The 20,417-nt window shown below is 37.0% G+C and overlaps 1 protein-coding gene across 3 annotated transcripts in view; it reads right to left on the reverse strand.

Moving 5' to 3' along the window:
* MEGF10 (multiple EGF like domains 10) overlaps positions 1-20,417 on the reverse strand; it is an 84,326-nt gene that overhangs the window by 20,828 nt on the left and 43,081 nt on the right. For all 3 annotated transcript variants that reach the window (XM_064642589.1, XM_064642588.1, XM_064642587.1), the window contains exons 9-13: positions 18,334-18,546; positions 12,643-12,817; positions 11,712-11,832; positions 9,830-9,993; positions 6,822-6,924 (exon numbers count right to left, since the gene is read on the reverse strand). In XM_064642589.1, coding sequence (XP_064498659.1) covers positions 6,822-6,924; positions 9,830-9,993; positions 11,712-11,832; positions 12,643-12,817; positions 18,334-18,546 — 776 coding nt within the window. The remainder of the gene's footprint in view (positions 1-6,821; positions 6,925-9,829; positions 9,994-11,711; positions 11,833-12,642; positions 12,818-18,333; positions 18,547-20,417) is intronic.

A 20,417-nucleotide genomic window follows, 5' to 3' on the forward strand; every position in this document is an offset into this window, starting at 1 on the left:
AGAATTTTATTATATTCATTATTGATCAGAAGCAAAATCAGTTGCACTCCTGTGAGTGTCAAGAATGAGTGCAGCAAAGCAGAGATCATTCAGTGATTTACTGCATATCTACTTGTAAAAATAGTTTTAAATCTCACTGTTATTAAGTTCACAAGGCACTTAAAAATAAGAAATTGAGTTTCACATCCTAATAGCTGTAAAAATCAAGTATGTCCATTTTTGAGAAAGAACAGGTTAGAAATATTAAAAGGATGAAAAAAACTTTAAAAAATTAATTTCCAGAGTGATGCTTTATATGAAATTTCAGCAAAAATTAATTTCCAGAGTGATGCTTTATATGAAATTTCAGCAAAGAAATCTATGCTTTTATAGGAAAGCTAGAAATTATTGAGGAAAAAGAAGCATTTTTAGTGGAACTTACAAAGCAACAGTAAACACATCTTTTACAACATGGTATCAACTGGCTTATGATTGCCACAATTTCAAGCAAGTATTAATCTTTTATGTGATAAAATTGTTTTTTATTAAGTTTTCATGTTGGTTTTGATACTGATAAGGATAACTGCGAGAAAATGTTTTTGCCAGAGCTATGGACAAAGAGCTCTTTGATGGCCTTCACAAGTTGCTAGGCAATGGCTGAATGGTCATGATAAACTTCAGCTAAGCTGCTCTAAAGAAATGCTCGTGCATTTAATGCCCAGTGCTTTATGCTGGGGGCCTCACATCTAAATCAGCATTCCCCCAACATTCATAGTTGCATGAATGAAGTAAAGAATTCTTTAGGGATACGAGTGTTTCTGCCCATGCTAGCAGAGTATTTCCATACTCCCTATGCTTTATTTTGAAGTTGAGACTCAATGATTCTTGCAAGTCAGATCAACAAAGAGCTAATTTGTTTTAGCACCTGAAGGGAGAAAAAAAATCTACCAATTATTTCTTACTATCTTCCCAGGCAAATTTATTATTGGACTAAATGCTGTTTTCCAGCTTGTTATGTTTCTATTAGTCTGATAAAAGGTTATCCAAACTTTAAAAAGAATTTTTTTTCATAAAGAAAATGTATTTGCCATACAATTTATCTTCACAACATGTGGAACTTTCCAGTACAGCTCCGAAGAATTAAAGCCTGTTTGTATATTGGTGTATTTCCCATATGTCAGGGTGAAATTAGATATATAACAGCCTAAACAAGAAAAGGAACAGGCCTTCAAAGGCTGGGGAACTCTTGGTGTCATTAAAGCTAATGACACTTTTCAATTATGGCCCAAGAGCTCATATTTGAGAGGAATTAACACTTAGATCACTTCTGTTCAAGGACTTCCCTACTTCTCTGTCAAATGATGGATGAGTAGCCCAAGGAAAGGGAACTGGTGAAAAACATCACAAGCACTATTTAGAAGTACCCCTAATTGTCTTTGAAGGAGAGAGGTATCTCACTCCCTAGCTGAGAATAGCCAGAGGAATAAATAAAGTGTCCCAAATTAAGAAGCGAATGAAAGGATTTTTTCTAGAAGTTTGGTCGTCAGCTGCTGCTTCACCGTGGCAGCCGGAGAGATTCTGCCTGCGAGTTTTGGTAGGAAGCCAGCTACAAAAGATTGTCAACAAAAACATCTGAGTTTGAAGGCAAACATCAGTATCTGCAAATTTTAGTGGATGAATAACTTTTGAAGTATTCCTAGTATCTTTCTGAAGGGCATACTCTTGCTGTTATCCACTCCAGAGGTGCTCTTCTTTTCAACTACAAATCTTTAGGTAGATACAAGGAAATAATACTTGCCCTTTTTTTAACTACTTGATAGTTAGAAAACAAACATACTTAATCATCAATTTAAAGCTTTTTTTTCTGAAAGAGTATTTCTTCCACATAAAGATCCACCACAACACACAGACAACAGAGGCACAGACACAGTGAAGTCCAGATGTAGGGTGGGCCAAACTTCTTATTGGAGAATTCCTCTCCTGAAGTTTGGAAAGTAAGTATGCCATTTATCATGACACAGTGCCCACGTATGATTTCATTTTGTGGCACACTGAGCATCCATCCCAATGGTACCTTGTGCTTCTGGAGACCAGGGGCAGGTGGTCAAAGTGGAGGAAAAACCACATTCTTGCAAGAGGGCCTCAGCACTGGGGTACCAGCACTATGAATGTTGTTCCAGCAGCACCATGTTTTTTGGCCTAAAGGTGAGGAAGACCCATGATAGAATTCTTTTATGCCTTCTTTCTTCTTTTTAGGAGGGGAAAAAGTGCAAACACTTTGAAAGCTGAGGGGCAAGGGAGAGCTGTAGCTTGCACTTCTCAGCAGACCTGGTGATTTGCATCAGTGTCAGATGACAGAGACCTCCCTGTTATAATCCCACAACAAATGTGCCTCTTAGAAATAATGTCAGAAGCACATGGAAGGACACAGAAACAGCACATCTGGTGATAGGCAGTCTGACTAACGTCAGCAGGTGTCCAGCACAGAAAAAGTCACCAACATCCCATCTGCATGTGGATGAATGGTAAAATGTAGGCTGGTATTACTGCATCTGTCTTTTCCATAAACCAATGCTATTGTTTTGGTACAGATAATAGACTAGTGGTATTTCACAATCCCTGGCATCAGATAACCTTTAAATCGATTTTAAAAATAACAAATGTACCACTATGACATGACATTTCTTCTCAAGTGGGAAGGTGTGGCAGAACTGCACCCAAGAAAGCACAACAGTGATGTGTCATCAGTAACACCCACATTATTGTAATTATAATTGCAGTAGTAAACAGTCTGGAGAAAAAAAGTCCTTTTGCCGTTTTAATTAATTTAATTATCTTTAATTAATCTTAATTAACTAATGCTTTAATGTGAACTGTCAGTTTGCAAGAATACAAATTCTTAAATCTTTCAGGCAATTTGGAAAAAATACGTTTTGAGAGCTGCTTGCAGAACAGGTAAGATTAAGAAATGAAACTTAAGTTACCATGGTGCCTGTTGGTTTGCTTTCTCCTTGAGACAAGTGGTAGATGTAGCTTTTTAATGGACTTTAACTTCAAATTTTTGTATAAATTATTAGGAAAATTATCATTATATATTGAGGGATTATATTTTCTATCTGTTTCTTCTGCTTTCTGTTTTAATGGTTCTTACTCCTTTCCACTGTCTCACTATTGCCCTCCCTCCAAATGAAAAAAAGTTATTTATAAGATACAGTGAAAATGTCAAGGGATGAGAGCGTTTGGGTCAGACATCCTCCTCTGTGTGGGTGGATGTTTCTCATTTGTGCCATCCTGTCATGTGGCTCCTGGAACGTGATGGAATGGTCAGACTGCCAGGAAAAAGAAATCACCCTTAACTCCTGCTTTTCTAAGCAGAATTAAAGCTGCTGTGCAGGGAAAACTTAATGCAAACTACAGAGAGAATAAGATTTATTACAGTAGCCCTAGAAAATAAGTCATTTTTGTTTAGGATGAAAAACCTAAGTATCTTCCTAGGCAACAGAACCTGCATTAAAACTATAAACCCTAAATAAAAACAAAGACCTAATTAAAGCCAATTTTAATTATTTATTGAGTTTTTTAACAGCTGATATCAATGCAATAGTCAAAAACCTAACTTTTGTTCCTCAGTAGAACCTAAGAAGCAAAAGACAATCAATGGGCATGTTCAAAATAAATAAATAAAAAAAAACCTACTTAAAAAACTAAACCATGTAATATCTTTTTATTGTACCAGTGGTGAGTTGCAGCTGTATCTGGAGCCTGAAGTAAAGCCCCTGTGCCCATATCAGCAGCTCAGAGCTCCCTTACAGCCCAAGGGAGGCCCTCACAACACCAGGCCAGTGATCCACCCTCCTCATGCAGCACAATTCCTGTTCCCCAGTGTTATGGGACAACTGTGTCATCCAGCAAGGGAAAAACCTCCCTTCATTTAGTTCTACAAAGTTATATAAACTCTTCCCTCTGATGAAATTCCCTGGGGAAAGCGTAGACAACTGTTCCATTCACAGAGCTGAGAAAAATACTGTATTTAAAACATCTTTTTGGAAAGTTTTATTATTTTGATGGCATCAAAACATCTGGGAAAGTTCGCCTTGGATTCGTTGATTTATTCCTGCTTTAAAAAAAAAAAATACAAGTTCACATTTTTAAGCTTCTTCAAATGTATTCATTTTTTGAATACTACCTTCCCAATGGTTTTTAAAAGACTAAATCCTTCATTTGGGTTAGATAAGCATTACACCTATCCAAAATCTGGTTCTCCCTCTCTTTTGTTTGCTTGGTTTGGTTTGGGTTTTTTTGTAGGGAATACTACCCATCCAAAATTAATATGTCTGATGCTTAGGAAAAAATCTAAGCTACTCTAACATAATTTTTGCATTTTAGAAACTTCCTGTATTTTCCACACATCCTCCATCTGCTTCTCCACCTATTATGCATAGAAATATATGTACAACCTCCCTTATTAATCCTATGATCTACTGCTATTTCTGCAATGCAACATTACAGTACAGCTATTTGAGAACCCCTTCCTAAAACATTCTCTCCTTTTCTTTATTCATTCTAAGTATCTACACAAAGACCAGACTCCTTGTGTGTATTGCTCTGACACGTGAAGTGTGGGAGGAGGATTTTTCCAGACACTGAGTATAAAGCGAAATATGCCATTTATGTTATAAAGTATGTCTAGACATCATCAACATGTCAAAACTAGTCTGTCACACATGGTGTTCTGATGACATCATCCAGGGATGGAGACTCAATTTTTATCAATAATTACGCTTGAAGTCTCTTTCTAGTGAAGTCTTTTTCCTTTGTAAACATGAAGATGAAATAAGATTTCACTAAAGGTAAAAATACTCCTGGGTTAGTTAAATCATGCTGGCTAAGTAATTTTTATCACCTGTTGTAAAACATGGCTACTTTTCTGGCATGGCCTTTTAAAACAACCTGGATCCTTTCATTACATACCTATTGTCTCTGATGATTTGTCTCCATTTTAAAAACTCACAGGATTTACTTTAAGCTGCACATCTGCAACTCATGAACAGCTTTAACAGCCTAAACCATGATCAAGATCATCAGAATGTTTTTACTGTCGGTATTCTTTGTTTAATACCTTTACTAATTTATGAAATCATATTTTGAGCAGATTCAAATGTAAGTTTGCAGAAATGTGTCCAAACACACACACAATTACCTGAAACTACATGAAAGTAAGGACATTAACATCACAACAAAATAAACACAATGTAGTGTCACACAAAATAGCAATGGATGGCAAAAGGCTAATAGTATTTTTTCAAAATTCACTCAGTTAACTTCAACTATTTTTTGCACTCCTGTGGTAGTTATTTCCCTGAGATGTCTGAGTAGCTGATGTTAAGTCACACTGGAGCTTGTGGGAAGAAAATAAAACCAACAAAGTCTTGTCTTAGTGAGGTGAGTGCTGGCTCTGAAAGTCTCTCAGGTTGAAAAGGGTGAGACACAATGGTGAGAGAGACCTTCTCAAAGAACCAATATACAGAAAAAATGCACAAATGATAGATGGGTTTGGTCTTCCAAAGCAAAGCATGCCCATGCCTATATCCCCTACTGATTTCCACTTCCCACCCCCAGTAATCACAAAAGTCACATTCATCTGAACAGAAAGTAGAAAAAACGGCAGGTAAGCTGTAATCAACTACAATCAACCTGAACTGTAGACATGAGCTTCAAACAAGATGCTTGGGATCCATCTACAAAGCTAGGAAAAAAAGAGTATAAAAATCAAAGTTTGGAAAAAAACCCAGTAACTAAGACTGTATCTATCTGAGGAAATCATAAGCTCACCTCCACCTACTTTGTCTGAAAGCACCACAGAAAAAAGAAAACAATTATATGATGAACCTGCAAGTAAATTAGGAAAAATATTAAAAGAGTGGACACTAAATAATATTAGTATATATCTGAAAACACAAATAAATAAATAAAAATCCTCTCTTTTCACAGCACTCACATATTTTGTTCATTTAAGGTGTGTTTTTCATGCTGACTCCTCTTTATAAAATGGAAAGAGGACATACAAACAGGGGACATGAAACCTGACCCCTGCAACACCACAACATCACAGTGAGACACCAAGTCTAGAACATTTCAACAAGGGCAAGCTTATAGTGTCAATTAAGCCCTATTGAAGATCACAGAGTTTTCCCAACCTTAGAGCTTAGAAATCCATTTGAGAACTAAAACTACCTCCTAGGGATAAAGGAAACATTTCATGATACATGCCCTCCTCCACAGTCTCATCATGTTTTCAAAAAATCTTGCTTTCCACAAACAAGAGAGTGCAACAACCATGTCAAATATAAATTACAGGGAATAACTAGACATGAATGGTTCTTAAAACCACAGTGCTAAAAAACTTAATGAGAAATTATTCATACAGAACAAAATATGTGCGGAGAAAACTTCATGTTTTCAAAAGTTTCAGGAACTGAAATGGCAATATGGTTTCTGCAGTATTTATCCTCTTTTTGGCTGACTGAAAGCTGGATGTGATGCTTTACCCTGAAGCTCAAAGCACAACCTGGAATATTTACAGTTATTTGCCACTTTCATAGCAAATCACACTGTGGAGGCGCCCAAGTTTTAAGATTTCCCTTTCTATTCTCAGTTTTCTGTGGATCCCACACCCAACAAAATTTCCACATGTGTGAATCACAGGAGGGACACAGCAGCCACAGAACTGTCCCTTTTCCCCTCCCAATCCCACATACTCCTCCTTTACCCCCAAGCCCACAGAGAAGACCAAGTTCCACCAGAGTGGAAACTCTCCTTGTCCTCAGGGGTGTGTTTTGTACCTGACCATCCCGGGAGGCAGCGACAGTACCCGGTGGTGGGGTGACACCCATCTGCGTGGCTGCAGTCGCAGCGCTCAGCACAATCTATGCCATATGTGCCGTCCTGTGACAACAGAAAAAGAACAACCCAGAAATTTCCGGTCAGTCCTGCCTCGAAAAGCAACGACAGATCTCTCCTGAATCCGTAATCTGTTCTTAATATAAAATGCTTCTGGCTTTTTGGAACATTTTAGCATCCCACATTTTTGTTCTTTCATTTAAGAGGGGAAGATAAAGAATGAATGATACTCTCTTCAAAAATCCCAGACTAAAGCAATTCAGTCTCCTTTCTGCCTCAGACCCTGAGCTCTCTACCTATTGGTCAAAAAGGATACCACATAAAGGCACAATTATTTTAAAAAAGAGTAGTAAAACCTTAGATTACAATATATATTTAGTGTAATGTTCATTGCATAAATAATGGAAACTGTATCACTTTCTTTTGATTAAAAATCTTTCTGCACTACAAGATATACTACACTAAAAAGAGATACTCTGGTTGTGGGGCATTTTTTGAACCAATAAGAGAGATTAAAGTTACAAGCTGAACACCCCTTTTGGTGCATTCTGCTGTGTCAAAAACACAGCTGATTTTCAAGGGACTACATCTAAACATTTGAATTTGCCTTTTCTGCTTCTTCTGTAGAAGCTGGCACACGAATTTGTGGGTAATTTAATACAAAATCAATCTGAGAAACTGAGGAGCAGAATCTTTAATACTGCATTCTCAAAACAAAGTCAAAGTACAACAGTAAATTGATCTTGAAGAAAAAGTGTCAAAACCAAATCAAAAAAACATGGAAAAAAGCCAGTATAATTTATGGTGATGCTTCAAGGTTACCCACAGCAAAGGCAAAAAAGGAAAAGAAACATGTCAGGTTTAAAAATGAATCATTTAAATTCAAGGCTAAAAATTGGTCTCAGCCACATTAAAATCTGAATAAAATCTATAACAAAATTCCTCTGCTGTTCTTTGATGTTCATGCATATGTTTCAACTAAGTGCCACAGGATTCAGCTGTTCAATTCCCAGTCTTTCAAGTCTAAAGTGGAACAAAATCTTATGTTACTTCAGTGTAAGGAGCCTTTTGCTCATCTCAACAGTACATTTTTATATATAGAAAAAGAAAAGATTACACATTTCCTTTGCATATAATCAGATTTGGAATGAAAGGAAATCCTCAAATATGTTGTTGAAAAGCAGTACATTTAGCCTGCTATGTACTTGGACTGAAGTCCAAACTTCAGTGATATCTTGAGTAACTATCTGGGGAGTAAAATTAATTTTCTGTAGTTATTTAAACAAATTTAAATTCATTGATTTAAATAATGTCTCTGCTCCGATAAGAAAAACATTTCAGACAACAGTGGATGTATTTTAATTAGTTTTCTCTTTATTCTCCTGCTCTGGAATTTTGAAGCAGAATATGCACTTGAAATGTGTAAATGCTTATGGACATTGTTTGACACAGATAGAGGGGCATGCTAAATTATCTGATATAGAAATGCTTTTAAGCATTATTTGACTAACTTTGGCATAGTAATGCAACTGCTATGAAACAATATGTGTCTTTTTTAAATGTCAGTTTTAGAAGAGCTAATGGAGCTTGGGAGATATCATCATCCTTCAGAATCAGACACGAAGTGATAAACAAAGCTGTTTTAGAAAAGAGAAAAATTAAGTCTTTTGATGGAGATGCATTGTTGGAAACACTGTGTGAATGTACACAGGTGGTATTCTAATGAGTTTTCCAGAATATATTCAATTTTGTTTTCCACTTTACTCACTACATCAGTGTGTGCTATGCTTCATCTTAAAACCAAAAGCAAAGCCCCAAAATCACTTCTGAGGATTCTGAGGGCACAAATTTTCATGCAAGACAGAGGGGTGGTTTCCATCTTACACTCTATTTCAGCTATTCCCATCATGTTATTGCTCAGCAGAGCTCGTCCAAACTGAAAGAAGCTTCAATGTGATATGGGAGGGAATTAACAAGGTGTGTGTTCAGTTCATGTGGCTCCTTTACAATTCTACTAAACCAACAACCTGCTGTGCAGATAGTATTGCAAAAGTGAGCAAATGACAAGGGAGGGGAAAAGGAGAGCAGAGAGAAGTTTATTTTAAAAATTAATTTTGTTAAAAATTTCCTGGAAAACTGAAGTCCATCATTAAAAAGAATTGACTCGGGAAAACCTCCTTTTTCATAATTTTTTTTTTTTGGGTGCATGAAATGTAATTGAAATCAAACAGTTATACAGTAAAACCAATGCGTTTTGATTTTTACTATTTAAAATTTTTTGAAATTATACGTTTTCATGGCTTCCCCAAACTACGAAGTGGAACAGAAGGGATAAGGAGTTTGCCTTTGTCCTCACAATGATTTCTAATATTGCAGATATTTCTAATATCTCAGAGTCTGGGAGAGAGTAGAAATCAGAGCCCCAGTAGAAAGGCACCCGTCATAGAACTGGGTAGTAAAAGTAGATTCTCATGTCTGACTGAGAGGCAATCAAAGTTCTTTATTCATACTGTAACATAGACATAAGAAAATGTGATTAGAAATATGTTATTTGACGTGGAATATATTTTTTGTTCTTTTGTCTTGTAATTTTTACTTAAACTAGTTGAACAGAAGCATTTGATAGCATTTGATGCTGATAGAGGGAAAAATTTGGTTCTGTGTTTTTCAACCAATTTCAAAGGAGCTAGTGAAAAGTTTGGGTTCCGATTTTAAAGTGCTGAAAGCAGAAAAGGTGTTCATCAATGCAACTTCATTTTGTCTGGCCATTTTTTTGTGTTTTTTGGTGTATTGTGCAGCATGGCTCTTCCAGAAGAATTGTTGGTGCATGTCCCTGATCCCGCGCGCAGTCATATGTGCTCCCTAGGGACATACCCCCAAAGAATGATAGAAGGCCTACCCTACCCAAAGTTATCCTACAGGGCAAAATTCGGTGATATTATTTAACTACCTGGCAAGGGAGTTCACATTTTTCTCCTCTCCAGCCCGGGGCACAGGTACAAGTTCCATCCAGAGCATTGCAAGCCCCTCCATTAAGACACTGGCAGGTTAAGTTACAGCCAAGTCCCCATGTACCACTGGGACAGTTTACTGAGCAATCTACACCATGCCAACCTGCCAAAAAAAAAGAATTATAGTCACAAATTATTCAGGTTCTCCCCCTTTCCTCTCAGAATGTTTCCCTCTGCCTGCCATGGGGCATCTCTCTGAGATGGGCAGTACTGTGATAACATTCACTACAAGGTGGTATCAGCAGTTTTGGCTCAGAACTTATCCAGGTTTGGACAAAGGTGTTCAAGGGCACCTTGTAACATCTGTGCACAGCATATGTTTGCAGATGGGTGCCAACATACAAAAGCAGTTGATGGAAGATCTGGAATAGAGATAAAGACACCTTGAAATTTCACTGAGAAACACTAAACTACACTGAGAATAGCCTGAACATAATTAGGAATATTTTCCCCAGACTTAAGCTACCGCTTTCATAATTGTTCCACAAGCGTTCAATACAGAGAGTTCTGCGATATGGTTTTAACAGAAATCTTAAATAAAGACAAACCATAAAAGAACTGCATAAATTGGATTTCTCCAAGATACATAGAAGTCCTTTCAGATGATTTCTGTACTTCTCTCCAAATACAAAAAAAAATGTGATGATAAAAGGGTCTAAAATGCAGGAGTCACCATTGATTATGCCTGATAGCAACAATTCACAGACTGCACACTAGATGAAATGTGAATAGATTTTTTAAAATGTGATCATCCATTGGATACAAGAGAAACAGTGTGAGGCAGTCATATGTTATGAGCTACAGTCACACAGGCCAAGTTTCTAGTTTTGTATTGTTTACAGTAAGTGAAGGGAAAAATTATTCTGCACTGAGCCTAATCAATAGGCTATGCAAAACACATGCACTGAAAACAGGCTGCTTTGTGCTTCATTGATAACTTCAAATTTAGGGGTCACTTCAGGAAAAAATGTTACACTATACCAGCTAGAAAACTGAGACACTTTCTCTCAAATGTCTTTCCAAGATTTATAAGTTTCTTTTGTTTACATGACAAGTATCAAGGTTTAGTTTAATTTCACTTTTGCTGTCCTTTTTCACCGTACTGTGACTAAAACTGCATGATGCACAAGAAGACAGGATTACGTCTCTAAAGGAATGTTTTTTCTCCTCATGACCTGGCTGTTTTGCAGTAGCTGCTTTAAATTAAGTTAGGGTTAAATTAGCTCCACTGTCTGTGGCAAGAGTAGATGCTCTACATTTGCTGCACAATAGATTTAATAGTGTTAGTCCCTGACAAATTTAGTGGCTATTTGTCTAGGTAACTCTCACACTTCTCCACTCTCAAACTTCATCTGGTTTTAGAAAAACACTTTTGGACAGGAGGGGTCTAAAACGTTTACTGGGCATGGGATTTGCTTTGGTGCATTCAAAAGCCTGCCCTCTCTTCTCAGCAATCCAATATCACAGCTGAGGGACACTGGACTTTAAATTCTTTCTCACAGCAGAAGTGAATGAGAGATGTACTCTTTCAGGTCCCTTCCAACCCAAGTCATTCTATGATTCTATGATTCCGTATGACTTTGGTTAGGAAGGCTGACATCAGATAAATGGCCTACTCATAGTCCTTCTAGCAGACCACAGTGCTTCTCTCAGAAGATGTTTTCCTTGGTTTTCCCTCCCAGAGCAGCAGAAGCATAAAGTATCTAGTGCTTAGGCCTTCAGGGTGGTCTGCTTTTTATCAAGTTTCCTCTTCTCTACTTCAAAAATTCAATTTAATGTTATGATTATAGAAAAGGAAGATTAATCTGAGGAGACACTTACCTGCTTTGCAGGCACAAGAACCATCTATTGGTGAGCAGATGGCTTCATTTTTGCAGTTGCACATGGACGAACAGTTTACTCCATATGTTCCCGGAAGACAAGGACTACCACAAGAAGCACCCTGAATTATAAAAAAATGAGAGTCTAAAAACTATTTGAGGGGGCTCAGACCATACAAATAATAAAGGATCTAGACTGATAGAAGTGCTACGAAAGCCAGAAAACATACAGCCCAAGCATGTCCGAGGCTGTCACCAAGTTATCCTGAATTTAAGGGGCAGGGAGCCCTTCGTGCTTTTCAAGCCTTTTTAAGTAAGCATTATTTTTCTATGATTTGTTGTGAGAGCTCAGTCCTATAGGTAACATTACTTGGTTAGATCAATGGACAGTGATAAAGAAGCCCTTTATGAAACCAAAACAGTAAGATAGCAGTTTAATGGAAAATAATTAGTTATTAAGAACTAATCTGGCTGAAGTTTTCAGTTATTACTGTAAAATATTTTCTATGTTAGAATAGCATCCAAGGCACAGGTAACAGCAAATGCGCATAAAAGCTGAAGAATAATCTGTGCTGAACTATAAAAACCAATGTTTTTGTCCAGAGTTTCTGTGGATGGAGCATGAGGAATTGGTGCTACAAGATAATGACTGAAACTATCATTCCTCTCCTTATTTACACCTCAACACCACACCCTCTTATCAACATCCTATAAAACAAATAACATCACTTTCTAAAAATGACTTCATTTCAGTACTCAAAATCAATACGAAATTTTGCCTTTTCAGGGTCTTACAACACATACAGTAGTACCTAAATGTCCTTACTTCTCTTTTACTGTGGTGGAGAAAGGACACACTGGCCTCTTGAAGAATTTATCACTTATCCAAAGGCAGTGGAGTTGAAAATGGGGAGTGAAAGTGAGACATTTACCTTAAATCCAGGGGCACAGGTGCATTTCCCAGTCACACTGTCGCAGTCAGCACCATTTTGGCAGCTGCAGATCTGCTGACACGACTCACCGTAGAATCCCGGGGAACATGTCTCATTGCAGTAGAGCCCAGACCAGCCAGGCTTGCAGGAGCATTCCCCAGACATGGGGTGACAGCTGCCAGGGCGAGATGAGAGGTTAAATAGTTTGGGACTAACCGTGACATAAATATCGTTTTCTTTCCAGAGGACAAAATGCTGTTATAGGGAAGTTGCATAAAGGATCTTGCCATGCTCTGCACAGAGGTTTACCTCACAAATCACAAGGAAAGGTTCTGTGTATTTATATATAAATTCATGACAATTAAGAAATATCATACAACATACAGACATGGGAAGGAACATACAGACATTGGGAGGACATGGGAAGAAAGTAAGACATATCTTTTTTCTACATCTATTTGAAAAGAAACCTCTCCGAAACACAGTTTTTACCATAAAGCAGATATCCACAGTTATGAATATTAAGGTGATGAAACCATTAAATTCCTAACAATTTATTAGGTTTCCACACTATCAAGATCATTTTCATAACACTGCACAAACTCAGCAGTGTATTGTCTGAGAAATATGACCCTCGGAAAAACAGCACATCCAACACAAAATAGTAACTCAGCATCCCATGAGCAGCAAGAATGCTCTTTTCTTTAAACTGTAGGTTGGAAGAGGACAACTGGGCAGAAGTCAGCTATACTATCAGAGCAATGACCTTTTGGAGAGTGTCTCCCCTCTCTTGGCCATACCTGGTGGCAGACCAGCTGTCTCTACCTGGAACAGCAGTTTCATTGAAGGGCCAGTCAGGCAGCTGTTGCCTCATAACAAATGGACATCATCAGCTGTGCAAAGATATATATGCTGGAAGAGTGGGCACAATGGGGTGCTCTGTAGCGCTCTGGCAGAAAAAGCATTTGCTTAACTCTCACCAAAGGAAATGCCTTATTCAAATCCATTATATTTACAATGGGAAGATTGTTTAAAGATATTTGTCTGCTACTGATTGAAGTTTCTTTAAGTATGCTGGAAAAAAAAAAAAAAAAAAAAGAAGTGCCTTCCTCCAGACAAATTAAATGATCCATGACAAGAGCCTGATTTTGCAAGACTTGCTGACTCCTCGTGTGTGGAAGTGCATTTGAAACTGAGTATTTTTCTGACCATTTGCAAGTTTGAAGACATACCTACTGCACTTTTAAGTGCTACAACATAACAAGAACATTCTTTGAAAAAGTTGCAGAATAACAATATTAGCTGCAATTGCTCTTGGATTTGAGGATTGCTCTTGTAAAAATAAGAGTTTAATATTGCTGAAAACAACCAGCTGACAACATTGCTAATCAAGGAAAGCATGAATTATAAAGGTTGGAATGTCATCATGCATTCTGCTTTCTATATATTACTTCATACTCTATGACACCATAAAAACTTGGAGGTCCTGGAGATATTAAAATACCTTTGACAGTATTAAGCTGCTTTACATTAAATTGAGAGGAAAGGTCCTTTCAGATAAATGACAAATGAAGAAGTGGCTCAAAACTCATGCTGTTCATACTCAACAGTCCTGATTATTTGTTCAGTTATAAGCATACCTGCCATGAAATAAATTGAAATGGAACTATTCATATATAAAATACATGCTGAACTGTTGAAGACACAGAAGATGTAGCAAGATAATCTAACATCTCCTATTCCTAACTTTCTGTAGGCCCCCAATTTCCATGTTTCTTATCAGTGGAAGAATATAGAGGAGGGAAAATGAAAAAAATTTTCAATCCACAACTGAATAGTCACTGGGATATGAATTAGACCATATTTATAACATTAATTTAGCATTACTGTCATTTTAAGACATAAAGCCCAGTGTTCACAGAATCATATAATATTCTGAGATGGAAGTGGTGTTTGTTGTTGGGTTATTTTCCTCTCAGTGGATGGAGAAACCACACACATGTAGAAGCACTGAGTACGAAGCAGGCATTGATATTCTGAGCCCCCTACTGAGTGTTACCAAGGCCTACTTGCACATGTATTGATTGACACCGAAATTAGTACTCCGTAATTTGTAATTAGATGTAGGAAACTGAACCACTTCTGAAGCTTTTTGATGGGTTCTTGTGCAGTTAGCTTAATTGGCAATAAGATTTAAATATTAAGATAGGGAAATAAAGAGATGTTGCCAGTATATTTATTCCTGGTCTTTTGTTCACACCTTCTGGAAATGCAACCCTACTCTGTACAGAGACAAAAAAAATACTTGTGGGTAGTTGGTATTATATATTTGAAGGACTCAAATGAACTTAGTGATTTTCATATCATTTATATAGGTGTTTCACTATTACAATATTCACCAAATTCTTCAGTACCTTATGCAATATAAAATTTCCAAAAGCTCTTGTACCTGTAAATACAAGTCCATTGGAAAAATGCAAAATTAAAATGCCCTAATCTTTACTTTAAGAACACAACCAAACTACATGAACTAAGCATGTATCACACTATAAAAATGCAATCAACTCTACATATGTATGTCAGAAAAGCATGAGACCAATAAAGCCCATTAGTGCTCATGTCATGAATAAATCCTAATTACAGGCTAAACTGTGCCTGTTTAGCTGGTAATACAGAATGACCCCACTCTGCAGGTGTGAAGCAGTGGTGGGAGATTACCAGAAAGAGCTTACAAGAAAAAACACAAAACAAAAAAAAACAGGCATATCTCAAATTTACTTGGAGATCAATCTAAAACCAGGGCAAATGCTGTATCACAGGTGTAACCAATATCCTTTGTAAACATTCTAGACAAATATGCTGCTACACTCTGCCTTTTTTACACTTCTTGAATGATCCTTAGGTTTTGCTTGAGTGAAGGCATGACAAAACCCAGCCTAAAAGTGGTTTATGCTAGAAGAGCATTCCTGTACAAAACAGTGAAAATGTTGACATACAGACAGGCTCCAGTCCTTTCAAAACATGTAATAGTGAAGAGTATTTGTGAAAAATCTCCTTGCACAAGAGGGTCATCTGTTTCTGTCCTCTGGGCCCCTCAAACAGATTAAAATCTCTCAAGTATAGCTATTTTTAATGCTTTACAAAGTGTTTAATGAAGGCTGATGATATAACTAAGAGGAAGGATGGGTTTGCCTTCCATACCCAGGAGCTGCCACCAACCAATTGCAGCATCAAAATCCCTATAAACCTAGGCAACCCAAAATGCAAATTATGAATTATTGGCAAAGCTGCTTTGATGCAATTTTTTTCAGTCATAAAACAGTAATAAAAAATGTATACATTTTTGAATTATGCTGTACTATAATGTTTTTGTATCTGTACATGAACAAGCATGTGAAGAAGATGGCTAGACACATACATGCTGGAACTTACATCCACATATTTTACAGCAATATTTTTTAGAGCTAAGCATACTTTTTTAATTAATCCTTAATTCATTTCCATATCTATGAATATTAATAACAGCTCTAAGACTTTAATAACAGCTCCTCTTTGAGCATATCTAAACTAGTGATCAGACCCAGATGAAAAAACCTTTATTCAAGGCCCTTAGAACAGAATCATAGACCTACAGACACACAAAGGGTATTTGCAGGAGGAATTCTATCCCTTTTTTGTGCCTTGGGATTACTGGTTACTACATTGCTGCTAAATGGATTAGTGCTATGAAGATCCTTTGGCTGCAGCCAGACCAAGTAGTACTTGTGGTAGGCAAGAAAGGGTTGACGATATTCCCTGATGTGATTAAAGAGTTGTCTCCTCCCTGACTGAGAGATGAAGACAACCAGATACAACTGCCTTCTAAAAAGAATCTGAAAAGCCTCAAGTGTCCCCACGGAGCTTTGGCTTCCATACCGTTACCCAGATGCCTTTTTATTCCTATTATTTGATGGTTTTAGTCACTTCCTGACCCAGGGGAAGGAACTTACATATGTAAAATACACTTGTGAAGTAATGAAAATATTTGTTTTTCTCAGACATCATTATGCTCTTGTGCACCTTCAGGGCTGTTAAGTGGCTTTGGATTTGCCACACAGGGGGGAAAATTTTCAAAAAAAGACCAGACATATGCTGCAGTTTACTTGTGAACATTTGTGATCTGATTCGACCACAAACTGCCTTCCAGTGGTATAAATGAACGAACAGCTGTGTTGAACATGAATCAGAAGTAATCCCTGTAATACTAGAAATGCTATACAGTGCAATGCATTCCTGTCAAACAAGGCTGCCACAACAGTCTGCAGACAAATTTTCAGGAAAGCAGCTTAACCATAACTCATAATACAGTAGCATTTGGTCTACTGGCATAATTTGAAAGCTAGATGGGTCAGCATTAGGGAGCCATTTATTCTTGAACACGTTGCCCAAATAATTATTGCTTGATATTACATCAAAACAGCTCTGTATTTTTTTTACATATTTCAGCTAAATGGAAAAAACAGAGCACAAGTACAAAACTGTAAAAGCATATGAATGGAAAGGGAAAGGAATTCAGTTTGTTGACACATAGTTTGTCAACAAAAGGTGTGTTGATCAACTCTGACAATCCACAAAGTAATTTTTCACAGAGGCCTGAGTAGCTGTTTCCATGTATGTGCCTGAGTGATTTAACATCACTGCTAACTTCTGACTAAAGTTTTTTATTTTATCTGTGAGGAAAAGTACATCTTATATCAATGTACAGCAACATTCTATGTGACACTCAATAGTTTATGTAATTCCTTTCACAGCTACTTTCAACAGCAAAAATTTAGATTATGCTCACAAACCTTCTCTAAGGTACTGTTAAATAGTAATGCAATGAAGTGTAAGCAAATGCACAATGACCATAGTATTTAACCAGAAGTACTGTTTTGTAACAAGAGAAAGCTGTCCAGAATTGTTCTATAAATATGTTGGGTCCCCTCAACTGACATCTGACATTCCTCCCTCACAGCTGAAACTTTATCTCCAAATAGTCACTTTTTACATTTTCATAACACTATGCTCAAACACTATGAAATCCACAAAGACACAAGAAACACAAAAAAATAGGACTCATTACTGCCCGAATAAGGAGAAATAGCAAAAGGTAAGCTAATTGGGAAATTATTTTCATTCGATATCCAAGGACAGATTTTACCTGCTTAGTAGAAAAGTCACTAAAATGACAATAAATGAATTTTTGAAATGCAGATTTACAATTGGTAAGTCTCTGAAACTTTGTATTAAAACAGTCACCTACAGCAATTCTTATACAGAGAGAGAGAGAGAGAGAGAGAGAGAGAGAGAGAGAGAAATGCCCAGGCTTCTCAAGCCCAACTCAGAACACTATACATTCATGGGGGTGGTAAATATAGATAAAGGTCACATTTTGTCTTAATATTTATTTTATGGCTCAGAGACCAAATAATGCCGTGAATATTACGATCAAATATACATGCAAAGACTAAAATTCAGAAGCTTTTCTGGGTTGATATTTTCTTTTTTTGATGTGGTGAGAGAATACCAAATACTATTACAAGTCTTTAACTTAGTCTTCAATTTGCATGAAAGTACTAGAAAAATCAGGAAATTTTAATTTTCAGATTATATTAGGATTTCTATGTTCTATGTAGAAAAAGACAGCAGGCTAAAGGGTATAAAGCCTACCTCCAGGTATTGGGCATGTGGCAAGGACACTTTTTATCACACTTGAGACCATAAATTCCCTCAGGGCAAAGCCTTGTTTCACAGTGCTCTCCAGTGTATCCTGGTTCACAGAGACAGGCACCACTAATATGGTAACAGTTCCCACCATTCACACACTTGCAGGTCTCTGCGCAATGCACTCCGTAAGTCCCCACTGGACACTCATCTTGGCATCTGTGGGGAAAAAAAAAAAACAACAAAAATTTGTTTTGTTTCCCATGAACTACAGCTTTTGGAGGTTTAAGGGAAATATGGTTTATAAGGAATCTCTTATATGGGTCAAATACTTTATATAACTTCATATTTAAAAGGGCCCATCTCTGGTTGCCTTTGGTGCTAAGCTAGACAGGCTCAAAAACATTGGCTCTGCAAATTCCTTTGGAAAAGGCCTCCCTTCTCTGCAACACGGGACATAACATTCATACACAGACCACTGCACTCCACATTCAGGAACCAGAACAAAACCAAACCCTCTTAAGTCAGACCTGAAGTATGAAGGAACTTTTTCATTCATAGAGCTTTAAGAAGATAGACAATTTAGTTAACAGACTTAATTCTTTCATGTCTTTCATATGAATGACATTATTTAACCTAAAGATCAGTCTTATCTTTAGCTGTCCAGCCTTGTAGTCCTCACTACAAGAAAATGTTCAGTACCCTGTTTCTAAAACTTGCAACTCATTAAGTAATGAGTTTCTGGATAGCAATTTCATTCAGAGATGTCTTATGAGTTTGATGCTTTCAGGTTTATCTTCTCTGTATTTTACAGCTGAATTGTTGTAAATGCCAGTACTACTATAGCATTACTAAAGGCTCCACCACTCAGTGCATTTAAAATATTTCACTGTATTTATGAGAGCAGACCTCTCAGCTCAACAGGTTCATGCCTCAGAGCCAAGGATGACAACATTTCATAGCTTATGTGTCAAGGAAAATGCCCACTTTTTTCAATATAAGCACCCTATAGAGTCTGCATTATGCTGACACAAACAAAAAGACAAAACAACTAAATCCCAAAGCTTTAGGGCCAGAACATGCCAACATTAATGTCCTTAGATGTGCCGTGAACTTAAGAGTTGGTATCATCTTCTGCAATTTATGTACCTTTAAGTTTTGTCAAGTTACAGACTGTACAAAAATATTACTTGATAATACAGCACAGTATTAATGGTTTTATCAGGTTATAACTTGCTCATTTCCTCAGTCTTGTAAAAGAATTTCCTTGGTGTTCTTTTTCTATTTTTCTTATACACTTGGCTTTTTATTTTTGGTTTAGTTTTTTATATGATCGGTGGTTTATTACATGAGAATTTCAAAGACCATGATACAAGGCACTGTAAAATGTAACAGAACTTAGCAGAGCCCTCTGACTGAAGTAAAAGGGGCATACATGTTTATTTCGTGCTTCTGCAGTATTCGTCTCAGTCTGATACTGATAGCCAGAATTTTCATGGCATTCGTAACTCTGTCCTGACTGAAGTCAGCAATAAAATCTCTTTTTCTTCTCAAGTATAGTGTAATAATAGAGCTAATAACCCTGTTTCAGTATTTCCTAATGAAGTTCAACAAATAAAGCTGTGAAAGAATTTTTTTCAAATGACAATCAGGAATCCCAGCCAAATTACATGAAATTTAACCTTGCAATATATATTTTTTTTTATTTAACTGCATCTTCATCAGCTTCTGAAAGACCCTTTTCTATTTTGTGGTGAGGACAGGTATCAATCAAAAAGTCTTAGGCAGAAGATTTATAAAGGTAGTTTAAACTAGATTCCTTTGTCTTAACTCGGATCACATAGAAACTGTTACATGCTCTATAAGTCCTCTTTTTCTTGATATATGACCAACTTCCAGGAGTCACCACCACACCAAAATCTCAGACAACCACTGCTGGAGTCACAAACAGAAGTGGAGAATAGCTTAGCACTTTAAAAAACATCTTCTCGCTGCTGGTATGTACGTGCTACCTCAGCCATTGCTCGCACATTTCTTGTAACAGTTCCCTCCCTTGCCAGTTCACTGACATGAAATAAGAACCTGGTCTA

The sequence above is a fragment of the Pseudopipra pipra genome, chromosome Z (assembly GCF_036250125.1).
Source record: "Pseudopipra pipra isolate bDixPip1 chromosome Z, bDixPip1.hap1, whole genome shotgun sequence".
NCBI classification, from domain to species: domain Eukaryota; kingdom Metazoa; phylum Chordata; class Aves; order Passeriformes; family Pipridae; genus Pseudopipra; species Pseudopipra pipra.